Below are 25,024 nucleotides of genomic sequence, written 5' to 3'. Positions count from 1 at the left end.
CTCAGGGAGGCATTTACGATGCACCCAGGTCTGGAGGAGGTGTGGGGCTCACAGCTGGGAAGGTCCGTCTCCTTGTGGTGCTTCAGGGTCAAGCCCTGGGTGCAGCAGTGGCTGTCCCAGAGACCCAGGCGACGTGGGTCACAGCATCGCACGGCTGACCTCTGCTGGCCCAGCGGGAACCACACACAGCAGGCAGAGAGCCAGGCGCCGCCTCCTGGATACGGTTTAATTCCCAAGGTTTCCAGGGATAAGCGTCCCTTCCCCCGTACAGGAAGCACAGGCTGAAAGGGCCAGAGTCCTTACTCTGTTGAGCAGCACAATGCTGGCCTGGCAGCACCAGGAACCCAGACCACCATGAGTCTGCCAGCCCCGCGATCTGGTCTGTCCAGGGCGGAAAGCCGGGCCCGCTCTCTGCTCGGCCCCAGAAGGGGTGGCACAAGACCCTGGACTTTTCTTGTGGCCTCAGGGAGGCACAGCTGCAGGTCGGCGGCTCTCCTCTCTGTGCCTGAAGCTGCGCAGTGGGTTCCGGCTCCTCGCCTTCTGTCGGGCAAGGTCGCATGTTAGCCAGGAATCAGGTTTAACGAAGACGTGGTCCCCGCTGGACAGGGCAGGCAGCAGACCCTCCTGCTTTCTTGAGGCCCTTCCCCCACCAGTCCTCAGAGCAAGGTGTGTGCATGCCCCGAAGACAAAAGAACGAGACAGAAGCCCTGCGGCACTGCCAGGGCCCCAGGAAACTTACCTTAACCTTGGTCTTCTTAGAGGCCACCTTCTTCCGCTTATGAGGGTGGACAAGACCACGCAGAGCAGGAGGGACTAGAAAACACAGAGACCCTGCGGCTGCCACCACCCTTGCCCGCATGACCCACCTGCCCACCCATGCCCCCTGTAGCTGGCGCCTGGCGAGCTGGCTCCAAACTGACCCTACGTCCAAAGTGCCCAGGAGCCCCCGCTGCCTCCCGTCACGTGCCCAGGGCCGTGGGCATGGCTGTCTCCTGGGGTGAGATTGCGGAGATAAGGGCTAAATCCCTCCCCGACAGTTTCAGTTTGCTGCTTTAAGCACTAGGCAGAAAAGTAAAATCACATGCATTTTTAAGGCAAAAAGAAATACTTCTAAAATAGAAAAAGAACTTGCAAGTAACTTCTTCGCACACGGCCTATTATCACAAATTCATCCCTAACTGGTGGCCTCTCCTCTGACACCCTTCCTACACCCACCAGGCCACACAGTCACTGCTGCCCCCTGCTGCGATCCTTAGCCTCTGGCCTCACCTCCACTGGACCCTGGCAGGGTGCCCGCCCAATCCCCCCAGATCTCCACACCCCGTCGCCATCCTCTCCCATCTCCTAGGCCCCCACCACACACTCTTGCCAAAGACTTTGTTCCTGTGGAACAGAGGACAGGGTTCCCTCACCCTTTCTCCCTGTCCCTTGAGTTCACGGTCCCATCAATCCCTGTGGCACCTCCTATCTTCTGGATCCTTCCCCACCACTGGCTCAAGCCTCTCCTACACAACCCCAGGCTCACAGGGGCTGGCTGGCCCTTGCTGGCCCTTATCCCTTAATCCATCTTTAGCCAAGTTCAGCACAAAAACACACATGCTTGTCACCAAAGACACCGCACACTGCACACCATTACTGGTGTTAAGACTCTTCATAAAGAGAACCAGACTCCCGAACCTCTTGGTTGGATTTTGGCCTCGCCTGCACCCCAAAAGCCGAGCTCAGGGTCCATTCCTGACCTCTGACTGCAACCTGGGCAGCTCTGGTCACCCCACTGACTGTGGCAGAGACTCCAGCCCCCCACTCCCTTTCCACACCCACCCAGCTGTGCAGCGAGCCGCTGGAATGGGATCACCTGGCCTGCGGCACAGGGCCCTGCCCTATCTGCCCCCCATCTGCACAGAGTAGGGACCCCCTGCCTCCGCTGACCCAGGGTGCTGCACTCACCCAGGTAGTCGGGGACATGGCCCAGGTGAGGCTTCACCACGGCCGGGTGCAAGGGCAGGTCGTGCCGCAGCAGCTGGAGGTCCCGCGGGTTGTCTTCAAAGTATGTCTGTGGGGGGGGGGGGGGGGGGGGTCGGGCCACTGGCAGGATCAGGCTTCCTTCTAAGGCCCCTCCTGGGAGCAGCTGCGCCCCACGTGTTCCCCGCTCAGGGCCACGTGCATCTCCCATGGAGGCCGAGCGCCCCCACCCCGGCCCTCACCTTGAGCCTCTCCGAGTGCAAAAGTTCCTCCTTGATCTCCTTCAACCTCGCCTCTCGGATGGCCTGTTTGGTCACTGAGCGCATGGCGTCCTGGGTGTGCACACCCAGTCAGGATGGTGAGGTGGCCCAGTCCTCCCTCGTGCCCGGTGTATAGCATTAGGGGTCTGACGTGGGTCCCAGAGGAACGCCGCCCCGTCCCCCCCCGCCCCACATCCCACTCACCCTGCAGCGATAGCGGAAGCCCTCAATCTCCCCCATGCGGAACTGGTAGGGAAGCAAGACAGGAGCCCCATTCTCTGTGGAAAGGATGGCAAGGAGGGTCCCCTCGGCTGAAGGTTTGGGAGGGTCTACCGGAAACCATCTGCTCAGAGGCCCCCCGTAGCTCCCTCCCTGGGGAGCAGCAGCCCAGAGCCCAGCCCACTGCATCCCTGTGACGTGCATGAGCAGTGAAAAACCTGAGCCTCACGGATGGCCCACGACAGCTGCTCCAGGACAATGTGGCTTGGGCAGCCTGTCATCCTGAGCGCCGGTCACATCCTCAGCCTCGGAACCTCCCGCCTACCCACTCTCACCCCCTGCGGCCGCTCTGGCCTTAAGAGCAATGAGCACACAGCCAAGGGCGGCACAGAGCACCACTACCTGCAGTCAGAGCCCGTTGTGAGCAGGAGTGGCCGTGCTGGGACACTCAGAGTTCCTGACAAATTAGCATCCCAGCCGAGGAAACCAGGGCACAGAGCACCCCTGCATGCCTGCCAAGCAGTGCCCTGGCCTACCTTCCGCACCAGCCCATGGGCTCAATGCCACATGGTGAATGGTGTCCTTCCCGGACTCCCAACACGGGCAGGAATGAGGCCCCAGCGGAGCACTGTCTGGACCCTCCGCCCAGAACTCCCTGGCTGGCGGGCCGCCCGACCCATGCCCCCTGCATGGCCGCCCCTTGGCCTGGAAGACTGCCAACTAGGCAGCGTAACCTCGGAGGCACAGAGCCCAGACCATGGCTGGACAACTGAGAGTCAGGGCAGGACCTGCCACATAGTCTCCTCTCCCAAGGTCCTCTCCTGGGACACCACCATCCTCCTCCCCTCTCCCTAAACTCCCTTCCTCTACCCTTGCCTCTTGCATCAGATGAGATGCTTGACTGTGACCACTTGCCTGACAGCTCTGGGCCTCGGCTTGCTCATCTGGGGGGGACGCCACTTGCCACCCACGGCGGAAGAGGGTAGAGCAAGAGGGAAGTACAGGGCAGGACCAAGCAGGGGTGCTGCCGCTCACGCTAGCATCCCCACAGCCAGACCCACCACCAGGTCTAAGGTATCTCGAGAGAGGAGGGCTAGGCTCTCACCTCCACTGAGGAGCTCCTCGATTGTGTCCAGGTGGGACTGCTCAGAAGGCAGCACGAAGGTCAAAACCATTCCTGGGTTGTTGGCGCGGGCCGTCCTGCAAGGACACGCGGCCCGGCATGAGTCTCCGCTCCAGCCAGAACCCTGCTGCCTGCCCGCCACACCCCAGCCCTCCCACCTGCCAGCCCGATGGATGTAGGCCTCAGGGGTGGGGGGCAGATCGAAGTTGAGCACAGCGCACACGTGGTGGAAGTCTATTCCCCGGGCCACGCCGGCCTCCGGATCAGAAGCCCTGTGGGAAAATGTCCCAAGTTTAAAACTCTAGAATCATAGGGAAACGAACTTGACAATAAACTATTTGTAAAAAAAAAAAAAAACAAAAAACAAAAAAAATCTCTAGAATTGGGACTGTTTCAGGAGCTGGAGTGGTGGAGATGGCCACCCCCTTGCCTTGACCTCACCGTGGGGGGAAGAGTCGACCAACCACACAACAGGGCAATCGGAGCACCACGCCTGGAGCCCGTCAGGGTCAGTTCCCTTCAGAACCCTGCTCCTCGCCCATCACGGCTACGCACCCAGCACAGGATGGCCGCCAACAATGCAAGTTTGGCCCTTACTGCTGCCCCAGGGCACACGCAAGTGCACCCTTCACCCCTCTTCTCGGCCCTGCAGGACTGAACACTGGATTTCCTGCAGGGGCTGGGAAGAGAGACCAGCACTCACCTGTCCCCCTTGGGTCCCTTGCCCCGACGCTTGCCCTTGACTGGGGCCCCCAGGACCTCGGTGTCGGTGGCAATGACGCAGTCATAGAAGCCGTGGTTGAACTGTGAGATGATGTGGCACCTGTGGCCCCAGAGCGGAGGCATCGTCAGCCCCAGGAGTGAGGTGGAGGCCCCCTCCCACCCCAACACCCTCGTAACCACCATCCTGACTCCTCCCTCTTCTCCAGCTCTGCTCCTACTAAACCTCCATGCCTCAACAACCTCAGCTGAAGACAAGTGACAGTGGGAACCTCAGAGTCATGCCACAGAAAGTCAGCAAGGGTCGCCTGGCCTCTATTTCGCACTCAAGAGACGGGAACGGCAGCCGTGCCTCCCTGCCATCCCCTCTGGCACACCTCAGCGAGGGGAGACACGGCCCACCTGGACTGTAGCGGCAGCTCTCCATTGAGCACACAGGCGGGGATGCCGAACTGCTCCAGGAACAGGCGCAGCCGGTAGCTCCGCTCCAGTGTGTTAACGAACAGCAGGGACTTGCCCCGGATCAGCGAGAGCTTGAGCAGTGCGTACAGCAGCAGGAACTTGTCCTCCTCCGTCTCACAGACCACCTGGAACTGCTTTAACTGGTCTGGCCCCGGCAGCTGGGACTCCTGCAACTTCAGGGTGACCTATGGGAAAACAGCCTTGTGGTCAGGAAGGGGACACGGCGCTGCTGCAAGCCAACCAGGGCACAAACGTGAGTGAGGGGCACCCCGCGTCCCCTTCATCTGGGCGCCAGAACAACTCATTCAAAGTCCCCTAACCGTCGTGTGGGTGGAAGACACAAGAGTATGATACACTGGGGGCATGTGACAAAGAGAAACACACCATAAAGGAGCACACCAAGGAAAGTCCATGGCAGCGACCTTTCAGAAGAGTTCAGCTCACTTAAGAAGAGAGCTTTGGCCATACTGCTCAAAGTAGTGTTTCTGACTCTTTGGGGGGGGCGGTCCCTGCTCAGGCCTTGAACCACTCCTGGCAGACACGTGCAAGCATGTGGTGGTAATTTTGAATTGGTGGATAGTGTGTTAACAACCCCTGGCCCCTAGTGCCTCAGAGCCCAGCAGGCTAACGCTCTGACAACTGTCCCACCCACGATACCAAAGGGCTCCTTCGAGTAGGGAGTTTCACATCAGCGACTCCAGGTGCCACTTCAGGGCGCTCACCGGGTTATGCAGTACCAGCTCCTTGAGGGCCTGCACATCCTCGTTGAAAGTAGCCGACATCAGAAAAGCCTGGTAAATCCGGGGCAAGTGACTGCAACAAAGCAGAGCCTGTCAGACTCCTGCTCCGAGGGCGCTCTGACCCCTGCTCCAGGCCCTGGCCTCGGCCCCCGCCACCCCCCCCACCCCCCCACCACACCAGCTTCCTTACCAGAGCAGACTCTTAAGTTCCTCCTCAAAGCCAAAGGAGAAGAGGAGGTCGGCCTCGTCCACCACCAGCAACTCCAGAGAGTCTCGCAGGGTCAAGCTGTCCTGCTGCAAGTGGTTTAAGATGCGAGATGGGGTCCCCACTATGATGTCAGGCTTCTCCATCAGCACAGCTCTGCAGGCAGGCAACACCTCAGTATCAGGAAGAAAAGAGCTGCGCGGACCTCACCCCTGGCCCAGTCTTCCTCCTGGCTGCACAACCCCCCAACCCCGTGTTCTTCATTCCTCCACCTGCTGCTCTCACCCACCTCTGAGAGGCTGAGTCCTCAGCAGCGGAGACGTCTGCCACCCGGATGTCCCGAGCGCAGTAGGCGGCCAGCTGCTGAATCATGGACCGGACCTGCCGCGCTAGCTCCTTGGTGGGGACCAGCACCAGCGCTCTCACAGCCTGCTCTACCGCGGGGCCGGTCTGCAAGAGCCCAAATGACGTACTTCAGCCGGCCAGCCCGCGCCACCTCTGGGCCATAGGCTGCTTTCCTCTGCCTCTTCCGGGCAATCTGGCCCAACTGGAGGGTCTTCCACACAACAACCTGGCGGTGTCCTGATCAAACCCTAGCTCACTTGTACCCTCCTCAGAACAAAAGGCTCTTTCCGCAGGCGCTGTTACAAAGTTACTTAGGCAGGAGTTAGTGCGCTGGAGTTCACATGAGCTCCCTAAGTAGGACCGGGAGGGGTGCCCATTCCCTGAAAGGAACGCGATATACTCGATATTATACAAAGAACGACGGTAGCAGCGCCTGGGCCGCGGCCAGGCAACCTCGGCCCAGCCCAGAGCGCGGACCACAGCAACAGGCTCGCGCCTCCCGCCCTCCGGGCTCCCGACCCAACCCACCGCCTTCCTGTGGAGCAGCAGCTGCAACATCGGAACGGCGTAAGCGGCCGTCTTCCCCGAGCCCGTGCGCGCCCGAGCCAAGAGGTCCTTCCCCTCCAGGGCCAGCGGGATGGCCTTCTCCTGGATCAGCGTGGGGCGCGACCAGCCCAGGTCGGCGACGGCCTAGGACACACGAAGCGCTCAGAGGGCGCGCGGCGCTGGCAGCCGCCCCACGCCCCATCGGCCGGGCTCCTCAACCCTCCCCGTTACCTGCAGGAGCCGAGGGTCGAGGCCCATGTGCTCGAATCCCAGCGCTTCGGGGTCCGCCATGCTACCGCTCTGAGACGCCTGCGCGCTCGCACGCCAGTCAGAGCGCGACTGCGCGAGGACGCGCCCCCGGAAGTGCTGCGGCCTGGGCTTCCGGCGCTCCGGCGGAGTTGTGCTGCTGTGGCGGTGCGCAGGGTCCGGGGTCGGTGGCAGAGCCGCGTCCCCATGCCCGACCGGGCGGGGGTTCCCCGTGGCGGAGGCGCGCCTGCGTGGACGCCGGCGGGGTCTCCTGGATGCCCGCCTCCGCCGGCCCACCACGGGCGCGGACCCGCAGCCTCCCCACAGTTGTTGCCTGTGGCTCCGCCTTCAGTTACCGCTGCCTCTGTCAGCCTCGCCCTAGGAGTCCTGCCAGCGCTGCCTCTTGCCGGGGGACTATCGTCGTTGCCGGAGTGTGTGCGCCCCGCCTGGGAGAGGGCCCGTTGTCCTTCCCCCGAACCCGCCCCTGGGCCGCCGCTCGAGGCCACCTTCTCTGCACCTGTGGTGCCCGTGGGGTCCAGGCTGCTGTGGGAACAGAGGAGAGGGCGGCGGCTTGCAGAGAAAGCAGGTGGTCCTGGGTGCACCTGCCCACGAGTTCAGGACCACAAGGCACTCCAGCAACTAGGCCGTAGAGGGATGAAGGTTGGAAAAACAATTAGCATGAGAGAGGAGGTTGGCCTGGGGTTCTTGAACGTGGCTGCCCATCAATTACCAGCACGTGGTTAAAAACAAGGATTCTTGGTCGCCACCTGTATCAGTTCCCTGTTGCTATAACAAATCACAAACTTAGAGGCATAAAACAACACAATAGTTCTGTAGTTCACTCTTACAAGGTTTCACTGGGCTGAAATAAAAATTTTGGCAACACTAAATTTCCTTCTGGAGAGTCCAGAGGAATCATTCATTCCTCCTTTGCCCTGCTTGCCTGGGGGCCCACTTCCTTCACCCTCAGCATCAGCAATGGGGGATTGAGTCCTCACATCTCATCACTGATATTCTTTTACCTCCACTTTTAATGAACCTTGTGATGACACTAGACTCACCCAGATAATTCAAAGTAATCTCCCTATTTTCAAGTCAAATCAATAGCAACTTTCATTTTCCTTTGCACAGAGCTGGAGACCAGGCCTCTCCCCGTACCGTTTTTTTGTGGTTAGGATACCATATTGCCTAAGAAAGCAAGAATTTCAGAATGTAATCAGGGTAGCATTGGAAGAAAAATCAGAACTCTCTGAATCTAGCCAAACTTGTTTTCTTAAAAAAAAAAAAAAACAACCGTAGACCACAAGGTATGTGAATGTCACACACCAGCATGGACACACTCCTCCCCACAGCCACCACTTGCTGGCCCATCTTCTGGCCATTGATATTCCACTTGCCCCATCAGTGGGACAAATGCCCACATTTGTCCTCTCTCCACGCCCCTTCCTTTCAAAACTTCACAGAATTTACTGACCTCCTGGCATAATCAAGATGCACTTGACTGTGTCTGCAGAGGACACACTGGAAGCCCACTCTGGCTCTTAGATATAGTCTCCTGCCCTCCCTCAGCCCAGGCTCCAGCAGAACAGCCATGGTCCCAGCCATGTCCCTTTGTCCCCAGGAGCCTCAAGCCAGAGGTCCACACAGCTAAGAAGTTCCAGGGCCATCTCTTTTTCCCTGTGTTAATTCTAACATAAGAAAATTTAAAACTAGGGGCTCCTGGTGGCTCAGTCGGTTGAGCATCCGAATTCGCCTCTGGCCCTGATCTCACGGTTCCAGGAGTTTGAGCCCTATGTCGGGCTCACTGCTGTCAGCCTATTAGCATGAAGCCAGCTTTGGATCCTCTGTCCCCCTCTCTCTGCTCCTCCCCCACTTGCACTCTCCTCAAAATAAATATATTTTAAAAATTGAAAACTAGTTTTAAACATTCAAGAAATTTTAGAGAAGTCAATTACAGAAAATCACTTACTGGACTGTTACATGCCCATCAGAATTAGAAACATGAGGAACACTTAGTTTTAAAAATTCTTACAGATATTGAATGACAAAGCTTAGAAAGCAACTTGCATGTATTTTTATGAGAAAAATACAAACACATGTGGAACAGCATGGGATGTAGGGAAAAAGATTTAGTTCTGTAGGTCAAATAAACAATACACGTTAAATAAGCAAATGCATACAATAAATAAAACCATGAAATAAAATGCCAAGATTGGGCAAGATGACGACAGCAGAGGGGCAGTGGGCTAAGATGTTTAAAAGATTCCAGGGGCTAGAAAACAGGTAGTTTATTTCTTCACATGATTCCCTGCAATGGGCCCGCTGGGCTGACCTCTGCGAGTGGGCAACTGCCCTGTCCGTCCCACACCCATGGACACCCACTCGGCCAGACCCTGGCAGCATGAGGCCACACACTGAAGCCCACCGCAGGGCAGCATGGGAGCCAGCAAGGCCAACGCCCTTTCTTCCACTTCCTTCCGTGTCTCCCCTCTGTCCACCACCTCTTACTTCATTTCAAACAGGGCTACTACAACACACTTTATTTCACTGGAAAAAATCTGTACGAAGGACCAAATGGGGCTCCTGCGAAGAAAACATTTGCCATGGCTTAAATAAAAGCGAAGGGAGGAGGTGGGGTAGGAGAGCCCCGCCCGTGCTAGCTCTGTGACTGCCTCACTCTCAGAGGCCCCGAGTGATAGAAATCGCAGGTGCCCCAGGGAAGTCTTGCCTGGCCGTCTGGGGAGGCCGCGAGAGCACCTGTGACGTCTGTGAGCTGCTGCGGCCCTTAATCAAAAATATTCGGAGAAACTGAGCACAGAGGGAACCAGATGGGTGTTTTCACCTAGTCAAACACAGGCAGGAACACTTCAACTAGGAAGTAAAATATATATAATTTATCAAAAAATAGTTCTAATATATAGAAAAACATTGCAATTCTCTGAGGCCTCTACCCCTTATTTACATTCACAAAGCCACTGAGCAAACCCAGGACTAACTAGGGAACAGGGAGGCGGGCTTGCCCTGGCAGGGCGTTTCAGCTGCCTACTACAGAAACAGACGGGAAGAGAGAAGTTAAAGGGATAGTGGTGACTTTTTCACTGGCTCTTTTTGTGACAGGATGGAATGAACTCCCTGGAGATGAAAAGAGCAAGACTTAGTCCCGGGTCAGTTTCGACTCCTAACAGACCCCAAAACGGACCTCTGAAAACTTGGACCAATATCCTTGGTCCTTGAGAACCAGTGTGAAAAGGTGGCCAATGTGAATGCTTTGTTGCCATGGAACCAATGTGGCTTGTGGCCTTTTTTCATTTTTTCTTCTTCCCTCAAAATGCAGGTGGATAAGTTACTGGGTGGGGAAAGTACCAAAACCTTGAGGTGACAGGTGGGATCAGACGGAGAGCATACTACACCAGCTTCTTGGCCTCAAAGAAGCTTTTGAGATGACGCATCTGCCAGATGCCGGTAAGGATGAGGATGACCGTCTGAGCAATGGACCACCACAGGACCCTCTGGTTGGTGCTCTCGCTGGTAAGACGGAAGCGTTCCTCACGATACTGCGCAGGACAACAGACCAGGGTTAGAGGCGCAGAGGAAATGCCCCTGGCTGCTGGGACGCCCCTCCCTCCTGTGCGGGATTCAACTTCAGAACCAAGTGCCTTCTGAAACACCGCCCCCAATTCCACTGGCAGTGGCCTCCAGGGTGGCGTGCTGCCCTCCACAAGCATCCCTGCGGGGTGGGCAACAACCACTACTGCCAGACTGGAGACCATCCTCTCTTCGCTGGTCTATGAAGCTTTAAGACAGCTATGGAGACCCATAATCCCCTGCGACAGCTGATCTCCCAAGTAGGAGAGGCCTCAAGCAGAAACTTCCAGTAGGCACAGCGGGTACAAAGGTCAGCTGCCACGTCCCAGTACAGTCGTGCGCTTACCCTCTGGTAATCCTGCTCCTTCTGGATCTGCTCCACCTGATCAAGCAACTGGCGAGCTCGGAGCTGCAGCTCAGTCAGCTTATCCTTGGCAGCGATCTCGGGGTAGTTGTTGGCATGCTCCCCACCCTGGATGTCTAGGTGCACACGCTAGAAAGAGACGGGGTGGGAGCCCGGGGGTCCGAAAGTCAGAAACCCTCTGAGGTTACAGTGTCTGAGCCCAGGGGCCTCTGACTCTGTTCCAGGCTACGGAACCTACTCTGATACCTGCTGTGTCTGTCTCTCTGTGACTGTGTCACAAAGCGTCACAAACAACGATGGCCATGAACTCAAAACTTGGCAGAATCATGCGAAAGATTCCGAACTGTGGCCAAAGAGAACAGTCTCTTACCAGTCTGCCGCCAGCAAAGAGGGACATCTTGGTGGAGTTCGAGTGCAGGCAGATCTGGTGGTCACCAGGAGTGTGGGAAGTAAAGGTGAAGCGGCCCTCCGAGCCATACTGCCGGGACAGCACCACCTGCAACAGGACAGAGAGAGCCCCTACCTGTACTGTCACCTGTCCCAGGGCACGCTCACGTCCTCTAAGCTCCTCGCGTCCCAGGTAGCTCTAGCGAAGGAGGTTCCGACGGAGTCTGCAAAGCGCCCGTGCCCCAGTCTGAGCATGACCAGCAGCGACCCTACCTTGCCTTCGGGGTCCTTCACCTCCACGTGCATGCCCAGGCCCGGGGTCGATGGCAGAAAGACCTCCTTCTGCTTGTCCCACATCTGGGTGCGGTAGTTCCCTGAGGAGCAGACAGAGCCGTCACGACCCGCCTGCTCCGCGCGGCTCCCACACTCCGCGGGGCGCCGTGGCCGCGTCTGGGGGACACGCAGGGCCCTGTCCTCCCTCGCCCCGCCTGACCGATGACCATGGTCTCGTCGGGGATTTCCTCGATGAAGCAGCGCTTCTCGGTCTCGCCGATGTGGAAGTAAAGGCCATTGGCGCCAGCTGCGCACAGCGCGAGCAGCAGGAGCGCCGGTTGTCCCATCGCCCGCCGCCACCCGTCCAGACACCTGCCAACGAGCGCTCTCGGCTAGGCGCACATGCGCGCGCCTGCGCCCCAGTCCCGGCGCCGCATCGGGGCCGGACACAGAGTGCGCATGCGCTGTGGCTCCGGCCCGGCGTCCGTTCCTATCCGCAGGTCTTCCGGGCCATGCAGTGCGGCCAGAGAGTAGAGTGCGCATGCGGGGGACGCCCGGGGGCCCCTTCCCGACTCCCCGGAGATGCTCTCCTCGACATCTACCTAGCGCGCCTTCCGCCCTGTGCGCACGCGCTCGCCTGCGCCTCACTTCTAGGAGTCGCTGCGCAGCCGGAGTCGGAACGCGCACGCGCTGGTTCGCTTGCGCTCCGACACTCTGCTGGCGTCGGGTCCTGCCTGCGTAGGGGGGTGCCGCGCTCAGAGGCCGGGGGCTCGGCACCGGGGAAGGAGCGTGGGGTCTCGCGCAGGGGAGGCTCGAGTTGGTGGGGCTTTGGAGTGGCCCGCGGTCGTGCCGGCGTTTCCCGACCCTTGTGTTGGCGACACTGGCTGAGCAGGTGCGGGAACAGGGACCATGCAGACCGGGACCGGGACTGATGGGGACAAGTGTCTTTTAGTCAACATTTTACTGGACCTTGCACCTGTGGGGTGAGGCGTGACCACGGCCTTGTTTTGTAACCGCAGTCCCCGCGGTGTTCTCTCAGCCTGTGGCCTGCTCGCTGTTTCCTAGGTGAAGATTTGGGACATGCGGTGACCTGGATTCGGGCTGCTGGGCCGCTGGGAGGTACACCTGGGGCCCAGCCTCCAGTGCTGAGCGCCTTCCTGCTGAACACAAAGAAACCCTGCCGGTACCGTCCTTGGCGAGCTGGACAGACAACCCTCCTGGAGACTAAAGAACGCAGTTGGCAAGGCAGGGCCTCCCAACAGCTGTTGGGCGGGGGAAACTCAAATCTCTCTTCTTCAGAACCTGGAAATTTGGGTGTGGTATGAAACTTCCAGATTTTTAAATAATAGCATTTGGCTCACTTCTGTCTGATGGAGCGGACAGTGAACACTCTGTGGCCACGTTGGGCAGTCTGACCTCTGGTCAGATCTGGACTAGATTGCCCTCACAGCTTTCCCTCGAACTTTGGCCGAACAAGTGGTGCAAACTGGCCAACATCTGTGCTAGAGAATGAGGAAAACTCAGAATGAGCAGGGTCATGGACGTGTTTACGTCTCCTAGTAACACCTCTTCTGCGGGGCAGAGTAAGATGGAAACCAAAGCACATCATAACTGGATGTGGAATCACAGCAGAGGATGGCTGAAACTGTTTTACACTTTGTATAAATAGAATTTCCAAACCCACATAAACATATAAGTTACAGGGAACTTTCCTATACTCATCACGCACCTTGACCAAAAATCAAATTTTTGCCTTTCATTTCTTCCTGCATTTTTTCCCTTAAGTATATTGAAGTATATTTTTCCAGACATCACATCTCTGACAAGGACTACAAAATTAAACACAATTCTTTAATGCTTTCTAATACTTAACATATGATAAGTTCCCCCCATTGTCTCAGAAAACTGTAGTTTACTCAGGGTCCAAACAAGGTAAACCCACTGCATTCGCTGATCTTTTTTTTTTTTTTAATTTTAAAAAATGTTTTATTTATTTCTGAGAGAGAGAGACAGCGTGAGAAGGGGAGGATCAGAGAGAGGAGACACAGAATCCGAAACAGGCTTCAGGCTCTGAGCTAGCTGTCAGCACAAGAGCCCAATGCAGGGTTTGAATCCATGAATTCTGAGATCACGACCTGAGCTGAAGTCAGACGTTTAACCGACTGAGCCATGTAGGCCCCTAGAAACACATTGTTCTAAGACCTGGGACACAATGGTGAACAAAACAAAAATCCTTGTCCTTGTGGATTAATTTTGATTATTGCCCTTCAATAAATAACATATAGCATGTCAGACGGAGGTCAGTGTCAAGGAGAAAAGTAAAGGAGGTGCGACGGTACGGAATGTAGGGGGATGGATGTCATCTGGGTTTGAATCCCTGGAAGCTGTGAATGTGACCTTACTTGGAGAGTCTTTCCAAATGTAATTAAGGATCTTCATGCTTACCCACATGGGCCCTAAGTCCAGTGACAAGTGTCTTTATAAGAGACACAGAGATACTTGCATACCTGTGATAGCCGTTGCAGTAAGAGTACTATACAAAAACAAACAGAAAATAAGTAATTAGTGAGGATGTGAAGAATTCTATAAGAGCCCCTGTGAGCTGTGGGTGGCACTGTGAATGGTACAACCACCATGGACAATAATGTGCAGGTACGGGAAGAAATTAAAACTGGTAACTGCCATGACCCAACCATCCCCCTGCTGGGTAGATCTCTTAAGAGTAGTGAAGGCAGGATCTTGGAAAGACACTGGGCATAGCCAGGCTCACAGCAGCACTATTCACGACGGCCGAGAGTAGAGGCAACCCCAAAGGCCCATCAACGGATGAACAGATGAGAGAGAAAACGTGGTATATACACACTCATGAAATATTATTCAGCCTTAAGAAGAGAATTCCGCAATATATTACAACATGGGTGAACCTTGAGGACATGACGTTAAATAAGTGTGTTACAAAAGGCAGATGCTGTATGATTCCACTTATAACAGGCTATCTAAAGTAGTCAAATTAGTGGAGACAGAGAAGAACGATGGGTGCCAGGGCTGGGGGTAGGGGAGGACGGGGAATTGTCTGATGGACAGAGATTCAGATTTGCAACATGAAAAGTTTTGGAGATTGGTTTCACAATACTATAAATGTCACTGAACCGTGCACTTAAAAAGAGAGCTACACAAAGAAAAGGAGCAACCATGTGATCACAGAAGCAGACATGGCAGGGATGCGGCCACAAGCCAAGGAATGGCTGGAGCCACCAGAAACTGAGGGACAAACAAGAAAATCCTAGAGCCTCTTGAGGGAATACAACTCAGCTGACATCTTGATTTTGGACTTCTGCTCTCTGGAATTGTGGGAGAGTAAGTTTCTAGTCTGCTTTTTTTTTCTTTTTTAATGTTTTTTATTTATTTCTGAGAGAGAGGGAAAGAGAGACAGCATGAGCAGGGGAGGGTCAGAGAGAGAGACACAGAATCTGAAGCAGGCTCTAGGCTCTGAGTTAGCTGTCAGCAGAGAGCCTGACGCGGGGCTCGAACCCACGAACCGTGAGATCATGACCTGAGCCGAAGTCAGACGCTCAACCGACTGAACCACCCAGGCACCCCTCTGGTCTGCTTTTTAAATTATTATTCATTTTTTTTTCCCCCAAGAGAGAACATGAGCAGGGGAAAGGCAGAGAGAGAATTCCAAGCAGGCCCTGCACTATCAGCACAGAGTCCAACGCAGGGCTGAAACCCACAAATTGCGAGCTCATGATCTGAGCCAAAATCAAAAGTTGGATGCTTAACCCACTGTGCCACCCAGGCACCCCAATTTCTGTTCTTTTAAACCACCGTGTTTGTGGTGATTGGTTATGGCAGCCACAGGAGACCATCATAGAGGGCATCTGGTTAGAGGCGGGCAGGTACAATGGAGTGGCTAAAGAATGCTCACTGAGAAGATACCATGTGAGAGAGGCCCTCAGGGGTGGGGCAGGGAACACGGAGACCTGAAGAAAAAGCAAGAGCCCCAAGGCTGGTGTGGGGTGTGAGGTCACAGGGGCCAGTGTGGCAGGAGGAGCAGGCATGGGGGATGGAGAATGAAGAAATGAGGTCATAACCAGGGTGGGAGAATTGGGTGGGTCAGGCCTCTTAAAGGAGTTTGGCAAAAGAATCCCTTAGGGGATTCTGAGTGAGGAAGGACTTGATCTAATTCCTATTTTAAGATTATCATCCTGTCCAGGCAGCAAATGATCACTGCCAAACAAAGGCTCATCAATGGATCAAAGGATCAGAATGTTGTTCTAAGTAAATGGTTCATCTAAATCAGGTCTTCTGAAACTCAAAAGTTCAAGAGCAGTGTGAGGAAACGATAAGGCAAATTCAAAAGATGGAGCAATTGGCGTCTACCTTCCAACAACTGAAGTCAAAATAGAAAAGTAGGGGAGACGTACTTGAAAACTAGTGCTGCACAATGACACAGGCACGTGAGCCGCCACTGGGCCCTGTGTGCTAGAATGTCTGCCATGACCCATGCCAACCTCCCCTCCCCGCCCCCAGTGTCCCCACGCCACTCAGCCTGAAAGAGGCAAAGCCTGTCTCCACCCACAGGGATTTGGACTGACCGGCGGCTTCCCCGACTCAGGACTCAGTGCTATGCAGCAAAGCAGCGTGGGCCCTGGGCCTGAGCCTTCCTCGGAGGCCTGGGAGCTCCCGCTTCCCCTCCCTGGGAACCCAGGACATGTGAAGATCAGCCCACCCCAAGCAGCCACCAGTCACTGGAAGGAAGCCGCATTGGATCCTCCAGTCCCAGGGGGGCTGCCCTGGCAAATGCCACATGGAACAGAGATGAGCTATCCCCGCCAAAACTGCACTTTGCAACTGGCAAAAACGAGGACACGCTCTATGGGCTGATATAGAAAGACCTGCAATGGATTGCTACATTAGGAAAGCAAGGTGCAGAAGAGAGTAGGGAGTGGCTGGAAAATAGTGGAAGACTCTAGAAGATTCTAGCATAAGTGGTCACTTAGAGTAACATGAGTATTTGGCCAATACACACCAGTATGCTTGCACTGGTTAAGATAGAAAAATACTTTCCTACTTGGTAAATGGCTATTCCCCAAGCCCCTGGATCCCCTCCACCTCTAGTATCTACCCCAAGATGACAAATCCAACAAATACAGAGCTACCCCCGGCACAGATGACATCTGGCAGGCCAGCAGACAATGAAGTGGATGGTAACAGGGTATAAGAGAGTTTGCAAACTAGACCTTTTAATATCTTGTTCATTTCTGAACCATGTGAATACGTCACCTATTTAATAAAACCGATTTAAAAACTAAAACACAGCTACCACCATTCGAAATCCCTTTGATGGATTTCGGCTACTGTCAATCGCTAGCTTGTTTGTCCTATAATTATTAGCTCCATGACAACACAATTTCTGCCTGTCTCCTGAGTTCACCTTTTACCCCCAAAACCTAGGGCCAAATTGGTATAAACATTTGTTGAATGACTGTAAAATGTATACTTGATGAAAAAGCACACTGAGCAAAAGCCAGAGGATGCAGGTAAGGCAGTGCACAGAGGAAAATGTATAGCTGTAAATGTCTATATTTAAAACCAAAGAGGGGTGCCTGGGTGGTTCAGTTGGTTAAGCGTCCCATTTTGGCTCAGGTCATGATCTCAGGTTTTTTTTTCTTTTTTATGTTTTTATTTATTTCTGAGAGAGAGAGAAATACAGCATGAGCAGGGAGGGTCAGAGAGAGAGGGAGATATGGAATCCGAAGCAGGCTCCAGGCTCTGAGCTGGCAGTCAGCACAGAGCCCGACGCGGGGCTCGAACCCACAAACCGTGAGATCATGACCTGAGCCGAAGTTGGATGCTTAACCGACTGAGCCACCCAGGGGCCCCCATGACTTCACAGTTCTTGAGTTCTAGCCCTGCACCGAGCTCCCGGCTGTCAGCACAGGGCCTGCTTCAGATCTCCCGTCCCTTCCCCTGCCCTCCCATCTTTCGAAAATAAATAAACATTTTAAAAATTAAAACAAAGGACATCGAATCAAGAACCTACACTTACACACTGAGAAACTAAAAAAAAAAAAAAAAGAAAGAAACTCAAAGCTAGCAGAGAGAATAAAAATTTAAATAGAGATAAATAAAACAGAATAGAAAAATAGTCAGTGAAAGCAAAAGCTGGTTCTTTGAAAAGATCAACAACATTGACAAACCTTTAGATAGATTGACAAAGAAAAAAAGAGAGAAGACCTAAGTCACTAAAATCAGAAATGGGAAGTAGAGACACTACCAAGGACTTTACAGAAATAGAGAGTAGAGAACAATGAACAACGTCACACCAACAAGAAAGGTAATTTAGATGAAACTCCTAGAAACACACAAGATGAAGGAGAAGTCCGGGACCAGATGGCCTCGCTGCTGAATTCTACCAAATATTTAAAGAATTACCAATCCTACTTAAACTCTCCCAACAAGCTGAGGAGGAAACACTTCCTAGCCCATTCCATGAGGCCAGCATTACCCTAAAAAGGAGAAAAGTATCATGATAATATAAAATTGGGCCAACTTCACTTATGAATATAAATGAAAACACTTCAACAAAATACTGGCAAATCCAACATATTAAGAAGATTACACATCATGATCAAGTAGGATTTATCCAAGTGCAAGGGTGGTTCAACATAAAACTAATGCAATAAATCACGGTAATAAAATGAAAGGGAGAAAAACACATGGTCACCTCCATTGATGCAGAAAAGGCATATAACAGAATCAAACACCCTTTCATCACCAGAAACACTCAGAAAACTAGGAATAGAAAGGCATTTCCTCAACATGATAAAGGACATCTACGAAAATCCCACAGCAAAAACATATTCATTGAGAGACTTAAAGATTTCCTCCTTAGATCAAGAATGAGACAAGGAGGGGTGCCTGGGTGGCTCAGTTGGTTGGGCATCTGACTTTGGCTCAGGTCATGATCTCACGGTCTGTGGGTTCGAGTCCCACGTTGGGCTCTGTGCTAGCTCAGAGCCTGGAGCCTGTTTCAGATTCTCTCTCTCTCTCTCTCTCTCTCTGAGCCTGTTTCAGATTCTCTCTCTCTCTCTCTCTCAGAAACAAATAAAACATTGGGAAAAAAAAAAAAAAAAACAAAGAATGAGACAAGGATGCCCACTTTCACTGCTGCTAGTCAAGATTGTACTGGATGTTCCAGCCAGATCAGGACAAGAAACAGAAGGCATGCAAACTGGAAAGGAAGAAAAAGTATTTTCACAGATGACATGATCCTATATATGGAAAAAATACCACAGTATCCAAGAGAAAGCTACCAGAGCTAATAATGAATTCAGTGAAGCTGCAAAGCACAGTATCAGTACACAAATATCAACATGCCAGTAATGAACCACCCGGAGAGGAAAAGAGCAATGCTACCTACAAATGCACCCAAATACACACACACTAGAAATAGCCAAGGTAAAAGGTTTGCACAATGAAAAGTAAAATCAGGGGTGCCTGGGTGGCTCAGTCTTAAGCCTCCAACTTCGGCTCAGGTCATGTTCTCAAGGTTCATGAGTTCGAGCCCCGCATTGGGGCTCTGTGCTGACAGCTCTGAGACTGGAGCCTGCTTCAGATTCTGTGTCTTCCTCTCTCTCTGTCCCTCCCCCGCTCATGCTCTCTCTCTCTCTCTCTCAAAAATAAAGATTTTTGAGCCTGAAGCCTGTTTCAGATTCTGTGTCTTCCTCTCTCTCTGACCCTCCCCTGCTCACGCTCTCTCAGAAATAAATTTAAAAACACTAAAAAATTTTTTTAATAAAATAAATATTTAAAAAAAATTTTTATAAACTAAAAATATTGCTAAAAAAATTTACACAAATAAATGGCAAGACACTCATGGACTGGAAGACTATGAGTTACGATCTCAGTCTTACCCAAGGTGGTCCACCAATTCAGCACAGTCCCTATCAAAATCCCAACATTTTTTTTTCAGAAATAGAAAATCCTTAAATTTATATGAAATTAGAAGAGGTCCCAAATAGCCAAAACAATCTTGAAAAAGAAGGACAAAGTTGGAGAACTCACACTTAAGGAATCCAATACTTACAACAAAGTTACAGTAATCAGACCAATGTGGTCGTGGCATAAAGACAGACCCACGGAATAGAACTGAAGTCAGAAAGAAATCCAAATTCTATCGCCAACTGATTTTCAAAAAGGGTACCAAGTCCGTCCAATGGGAAAAGTATTCTCTTTTCAACAGATGGTGCCGGGACAGCCGGACTTCCACAAGGAGTAGCTGGACCCCTACCACACATCAAACATAAAAATTAACTCAAAAAAGATAAATCACCTAAATATAAAAGCTAAAACCAGCCAACAGACACTTGAAAATACGTTCAACATCACTGAGGCACAGAAAACGTGCTATTGGCTACCACACGTGGGTAGGGTGCTGGAAGGGGGCTAGGAAGCAGGCACACTAGGCTAAGGGGATCAGGAGGGGGGAGGGGGGCGCGTAACGTACAGCACAGGACTATGGTCAAAGCTGTTTCCGCTCTAGCTCTGTTTCTGCCAGCCAAGTCTTGGGCCTAAGGTCCACGACCTGTGGAGACCGGGACGCAGAGAGAGTGGAGGTGCAGATCCGTGCCCGGAAGAGGAGGCTTCCGGCTCGCAGCAGTCAGGGCTGCAGGGCTGCAGAGCTGCGAGGGGCTGACCTTCCCACCCCGGGGTCTGCACGCCCTGCCACACTTCAGCGGTACTGCAGGTCCGCGAGGTCCCGCTCCGAGACAGGGCCACGTCCCCCGCCCCCTGGCCTCCGAAGAGAAGTCCCGCACCGCGTCTCACCACCCCCCCCACGCCACACCCAGACCGCTAAGGGGGAACCCCGCACGGCGTCCCGCTGGGAGAAGAGGCCGCGTCCCCCTCGGCCACGCAAGGCGACCCGCACGCGCTTTTCCTCTCTTGCCGGGACAACAGCCAGAAGCCGGCGGCCCCGCGCCTTCGAGGAGGGCAGCACAGCGTCCAGCGCCCCGCCGCCCCGTGCAAAGCCCTCGCGTCCACGACGGCCTCCACATCCACTCGCAATGCGCTGAGGCCTGGCGTTCAACCGTCTCCTTCCTTCCACTCCGGCCACGCCAATAGGTGCAGTGAAGCCCACCGCCGGCGACACTACTGGGCACACGCAAACCCCCCGTGCACAGAAGCACCCGAGCCCACCCCGCCCACCGCGAGCCACAGGCACGCGCGACAGCTACGCCGGCGCTGCTCTATGACGCCCAGTCGGCAGGGGCGGGCCTTCCTCTCCAGGGGCGGGTCTACGTACTGACGCCACACGCCGGGGCGTGGTCAAGAGTTTGGTGCCCCGGGGTGGGGTGTCGGCGCTTCATTCGGGAGGAGCTGAGCCGGGGACAGGTAAGCGCGCGCTGCCGCCGGGTCTGGCCCAGTGCAGGAAGACCCGCGCCCTTGGGCAGGAGGCGGGGGTTGCGGCAGAGGGCGAGGGCGCCGCGTCCTCGTTGGCGCTGGCGCTGCGGTGACAGGGAGCGAAGCCGGATGGAGCAAAGCTGAGGAGGGAGGTGGGCGGGACGGGGCCTGACGGACGAGCGTGACAGCCATTGGCGCGGCGAGTGCCGCCTGACGGGCGGAGATTGGCGGATGCGGGCGCGCGCGGACGTCGCGGGGGGCGCGGAGCAGCGCACGATTGGCTGAGGCGGACAGGGGGCGGGACGCGCGGCGGATGTGAGGGAACGGGCGCCGCGGCCAGGGTGACCCCCAAGGTCGAGGAGGCGTCACGAGGGAGCCTCCCGACTCTGTCCTCTGAGCGAACAGAAGGGTGGCGCGCCCTTGACGGGGCAACTGCGGGCGCCGGGCCCGTGCTCCATGCCAGAGCCTGTGCGACGTCCGCGCTTGTCCTGGCTTCGGGCGCCGCTGGGGAGACGCCCTAGAGTGTGTTTATCCTGCGCAGCACCCCCTCGTGCTCAGTATGCCTGCGGACTCAGTTCCCCGCCACACCCATTCTTTTCCCTGTCCCTGGGGAGACGCCCTTGAGCAGAGTATCCCCAGCACCCTGTATACTCAGGACCCTTCTTACTCAGTAGCCCACCACACCCATCTGCCTTGCAGGGCTAGGGTGATGCCCTCGAGTGGACCAGCACCCCGTATGCTCAGTACCCCGCATTCCCTTTGCACCCCTGGGGAGACCCCTGAGCATATTTAATGTTTGAAGCACCTGTGTGCCCTGTACTCAGTACCTTGTCTCACTCCTCCTCCTTGAGCACCTGGGGTTGACACTTTTGAGCAGACCACCCTGCAGCACCCTGTACTCAGTACTGCCATATGCAGTACCTCACCACACCCATCCTCCCTGCATTCCTGGGGTGACGCCCTAGAGGGATCACCCCACAGCACCTCGCGTACTCAGTACTCCGTAATACCCACCAGCTCCCTGTGCTCTTGGGGTGACACCTCCCAGCATCGCGTGTACTCAGCACCCCACCATATCCATTCTGCTCCCTTGGAATCTCACCGCGTGGTAGTCCTCCTTCTGGAGGTTTGATAGCCCATGTTGAGATGACGCAGCACAGTAGCCGTGCACCTCCTCCCCTCTGCGGACTGCCTGACAGAAGTGTAAGTGGTTCCGAAACGTAGGAGAAAACTTGCAGGACCGAGGACAGGTGTGATCTCCGTCCTGGTGCTTCTCGACGCCTCGCTCCGCAGTTCCGTACTGTGCAGCAGGGACCGGATGCCTGCTCCCAGGCTTACCGCGGAGCCGCTTCAGGACAGGTGGCCTGAAATGAAACCTTGTTTTCACCGGTGTTCTGTGTGGACGCACTTCATATGACAACGTGCCGTATTCTTCTAGCTTTGCCAGTTAGCTGAGAATCGTGGAAAGTTGGAGAAAGATCAGTTTCCTGATGATTAAGCGACTTTCCACTTTCAGTTTTTTTCTTTAACACCTCTGTTGAGATACAATTTACATACTGTGCAGTTCACTCATTCAAAGTGTACGATTAAATGATGTGTATCCACAGCTATGCAACCATCACAGTTCAGTTACTTTTAAAAACTAATTTAAGGGGCCTCCAGGTGGCTCAGTTAGTTAAGCATCCAACTCTTGATTTCAGCCCAGGTCGTGATCTCACAGTCCTGGGATCTGGCCCTGGGTCAGACTCTGCACTGACAGTGCAGAGCCTGCTTAGGATTCTGTCTCTTTCTCTCTCTGCCTCTCCGCTGTGTGTGCACACTGTCTTTCTCTCTCAAGATAAGTAAACTAAAAGAAAAAACAGTAGGGACACCTGGGTGGCTCAGTCGGTTAAGCATCCGACTTGGGCTCAGGTCATGATCTCACGGTCTGTGAGACTTTCAAGTCCCATGTCCGGCCCTTTGCTGGCAGCTAAGAGCTTGGAGCCTGTTTTGGATTCTGTGTCTCCATCTCTTTCTCTACCTCTCTCCCCTCCTCTCAAAAATAAACAAACATTATAATTCTTTTAAACTCATTTCAGAAACGTGAATTCTGTTGATTTCATTTAAATTTGCACAGTTTATTAAATGGTAAATACTGTGTTCATTAAGTGTATATTACGTGTTCATATATCTGTGCTTATGTGCATATCAGATCTACTTTTAACTGGTCTCACTGTCCCATTTAATTTTTCACTGATCTCACTGCCCCATTTGAAAAATAAGTGTACCATCTACCTGTTACATTTTTAGGTAGTTTTTTATTTGGGGATAACTGTATAATTGCTGAGATATATTTTGGGAATGTGTACATATAAATCTATTACATGCAGTTACGACAAATAGTACAGAGAGATCCCAGTGTCCCTTTACCTGGTTTCCTCGAGCGATAACGTTTTGCAACAACTGTAGTATGATATCGCAGCCAGATAATGGCACGGATAACAGTGAAGATACGGACTGTTTCCAGCCTCACAAGGATCCCTCCTGTTGCCTTCTTACAGTCACACCTATTTCCCTCCTGCCTCCATGCCCTTAGCTCCTGGCAACCACTAAATCTCTCCATTTCTATGATTTTGGCAAACGAAGCATGTTATATAAAGAGAATCATACAGTATGTAACCTTTGGGATTTTTTTTCCTACTCATCTGGATTCTCTGCAGATGTGTGCAGCTTGTTACCTGGATCAGTAGTTCCTTTCAGGCTGTGGTGGCACCACCCTTGGCTCATCCAATAAAGGGCATCTGAGTTGTTTCCATTCTCTGGCTGTCATGAATAAGGCTGCCATCAACATTCATATGCAGGTTTTACAGGAACATAAAGTTTTGTTTCTCTGGGACAAATGCCTAGGAATGCAATTACTAGGTCATATAGTGTTTGCATTTTTACTGTTTTAAGAAAAATAGCCAAGGGGCGCCTGGGTGGCTCAGTCAGGTCAGTGTCCAACTTTGGCTCAGGTCATGATCTCACGGTTTGTGGGTTCGAGCCCCACGTTGGACTCTGTGCTGACAGCTAGCTCAGAGCCTGGAGCTTGTTTTGGAATCTGTGTCTCCCTTTCTCTCTGACCCTCCCCTGCTCACACTGTCTCTCTCTCTCTCTCTCTCTCTCTCTCTCAGAAATAAATAAAACATTTTTTAAATTTTTAAATAAATAAAACATTAATAAAATTTTTTTAAATAACCAAATTTTTCCAAGGTGGCTGTACCATTTTACCTTCCCGCTAGTAGTGTATTTGAGATCCACTTTTTCCATATCCTTGTCAGCATTTCATGATGATACTATTTTTTTTATTTTAGCCATTTTAATAGATGTGTAGTAATGTATCATTGAGGTTCTAATTTACACTTCCCTGATGGTTAATGATGCACGTTTTTCCATGCGCTTACTTGCCATCCATATATCCTCTTGAGTTATGCCTTTTTCGGGGTCTTTTACCCATTTTATGATAGATAGATTGGTTTTTTGTAATGTTGAGTTTTGAGAATTCCTTGTATATATACTCTAGTTCTTTGTTAGAAATGTGGTTTGCAGATCTTTTTCTCCTAATCTACACCTTTTTTTAATTTAAAAAAATTTTTTAGTGTTTTATTATTATCTGAGAGAGAGAGGCAGCATGAGCAGGGGAGGGTCAGAGAGAGAGGGAGATACAGAATCCCAAGCAGGCTCCAGGCTCTGAGCTGTCACCACAGAGTGCGACAAGGGGCTCGAACCCACTAACCATGAGATCATGACCTGAGCTAAAGTCAGACTCTTAACCAACTGAGCCACCGGGGTGCCCCTGCCTTTTCATCTTCTTAACCGGATCTTTTGCAAAGTAAAAGTTTTTCATTTTGATGCAGTCTAGTTTATCAGTTTTGCCTATGGATCACGCTTTTGGTGTCAAATTTTAGCTCTAGTTCCTGAAGGTTTTCTGTTAGGTGCTTTTCTGTAAGTTTCATAGTTTTGTGTTGTGCATTTAAATCTCTGATGCATTTTTTTTTGACATTTTCCTATAGACTATTTATTTATTTTTTTTACAAATAGTTTATTGTCAAATTAGTTTCCACATAACACTCAGTGCTCATCCCCATAAGTGTCCTCCTCTATGCCCATCCCCCCTCCCCCCCACATCCATCAGTCCTCAGTTTTTGTCAGCATTCAAGA

At 53.0% G+C, this 25,024-nt stretch overlaps 3 protein-coding genes across 6 annotated transcripts in view; 1 reads left to right on the top strand and 2 right to left on the bottom strand.

Annotated features, from left to right (window-relative positions):
• Positions 1 to 193: 193 nt before the first annotated feature.
• On the bottom strand, positions 194 to 8,041 carry DDX56 (DEAD-box helicase 56). Of its 2 annotated transcripts, none has more exons than XM_039243000.1 (14): positions 6,814 to 8,041; positions 6,565 to 6,726; positions 5,981 to 6,141; positions 5,677 to 5,847; positions 5,469 to 5,559; positions 4,687 to 4,931; positions 4,268 to 4,387; positions 3,723 to 3,836; positions 3,547 to 3,641; positions 2,427 to 2,500; positions 2,205 to 2,294; positions 1,948 to 2,053; positions 740 to 813; positions 194 to 537 (listed from the first exon to the last, which is right to left on the bottom strand). In XM_039243000.1, the coding sequence occupies exons 1-14, from the start codon at positions 6,871 to 6,873 to the stop codon at positions 463 to 465; spliced, it is 1,638 nt and encodes a 545-aa protein (XP_039098931.1). In that variant the 5' UTR covers positions 6,874 to 8,041; the 3' UTR covers positions 194 to 462. The 2 variants fall into 2 exon arrangements, with proteins under 2 accessions (XP_039098931.1, XP_039098930.1); XM_039242999.1 differs by having other exon boundaries at positions 194 to 540; positions 6,814 to 8,037.
• An 824-nt stretch (positions 8,042 to 8,865) lies between these two features.
• Positions 8,866 to 21,966, bottom strand: TMED4 (transmembrane p24 trafficking protein 4). Of its 2 annotated transcripts, none has more exons than XM_039243010.1 (5): positions 21,948 to 21,966; positions 11,438 to 11,538; positions 11,148 to 11,273; positions 10,760 to 10,906; positions 8,866 to 10,382 (listed from the first exon to the last, which is right to left on the bottom strand). In XM_039243010.1, the coding sequence occupies exons 2-5, from the start codon at positions 11,519 to 11,521 to the stop codon at positions 10,233 to 10,235; spliced, it is 507 nt and encodes a 168-aa protein (XP_039098941.1). In that variant the 5' UTR covers positions 11,522 to 11,538; positions 21,948 to 21,966; the 3' UTR covers positions 8,866 to 10,232. The 2 variants fall into 2 exon arrangements, with proteins under 2 accessions (XP_039098941.1, XP_039098940.1); XM_039243009.1 differs by lacking the exon at positions 21,948 to 21,966 and adding an exon at positions 11,658 to 11,854.
• The window catches only part of OGDH (oxoglutarate dehydrogenase), a 64,960-nt gene continuing 60,703 nt past the window's right edge, over positions 20,768 to 25,024 (top strand). For both annotated transcript variants that reach the window (XM_039243007.1, XM_039243008.1), the window contains exon 1: positions 20,768 to 20,836. The gene's annotated coding sequence lies outside the window, so the exon portion shown is untranslated. The remainder of the gene's footprint in view (positions 20,837 to 25,024) is intronic.

This window comes from Hyaena hyaena, unplaced genomic scaffold, assembly GCF_003009895.1.
Source record: "Hyaena hyaena isolate Hyena2069 unplaced genomic scaffold, ASM300989v1 scaffold_218, whole genome shotgun sequence".
NCBI lineage: Eukaryota > Metazoa > Chordata > Mammalia > Carnivora > Hyaenidae > Hyaena > Hyaena hyaena.
The sequence above is the reverse complement of the archived record's forward strand: the minus strand, read 5'-3'. Positions and strand labels throughout refer to the sequence as shown.

Coding starts and splice junctions, on each gene's coding strand:
- TMED4 (XM_039243009.1), bottom strand. CDS start 11,784: ATGGGACAACCGGCGCTCCTGCTGCTCGCGCTGTGCGCAGCTGGCGCC. Junction 11,539..11,657: donor CGACGAGACCATGGTCATCG/GTCAGGCGGGGC, acceptor TCTGCTCCTCAG/GGAACTACCGCACCCAGATG. Junction 10,383..10,759: donor AGGAGCAGGATTACCAGAGG/GTAAGCGCACGA, acceptor TGTCCTGCGCAG/TATCGTGAGGAACGCTTCCG.
- DDX56 (XM_039242999.1), bottom strand. CDS start 6,873: ATGGCGGACCCCGAAGCGCTGGGATTCGAGCACATGGGCCTCGACCCT. Junction 6,142..6,564: donor TGCTGCTCCACAGGAAGGCG/GTGGGTTGGGTC, acceptor GGGCTCTTGCAG/ACCGGCCCCGCGGTAGAGCA. Junction 4,932..5,468: donor AGCTGGTACTGCATAACCCG/GTGAGCGCCCTG, acceptor GTTTTCCCATAG/GTCACCCTGAAGTTGCAGGA.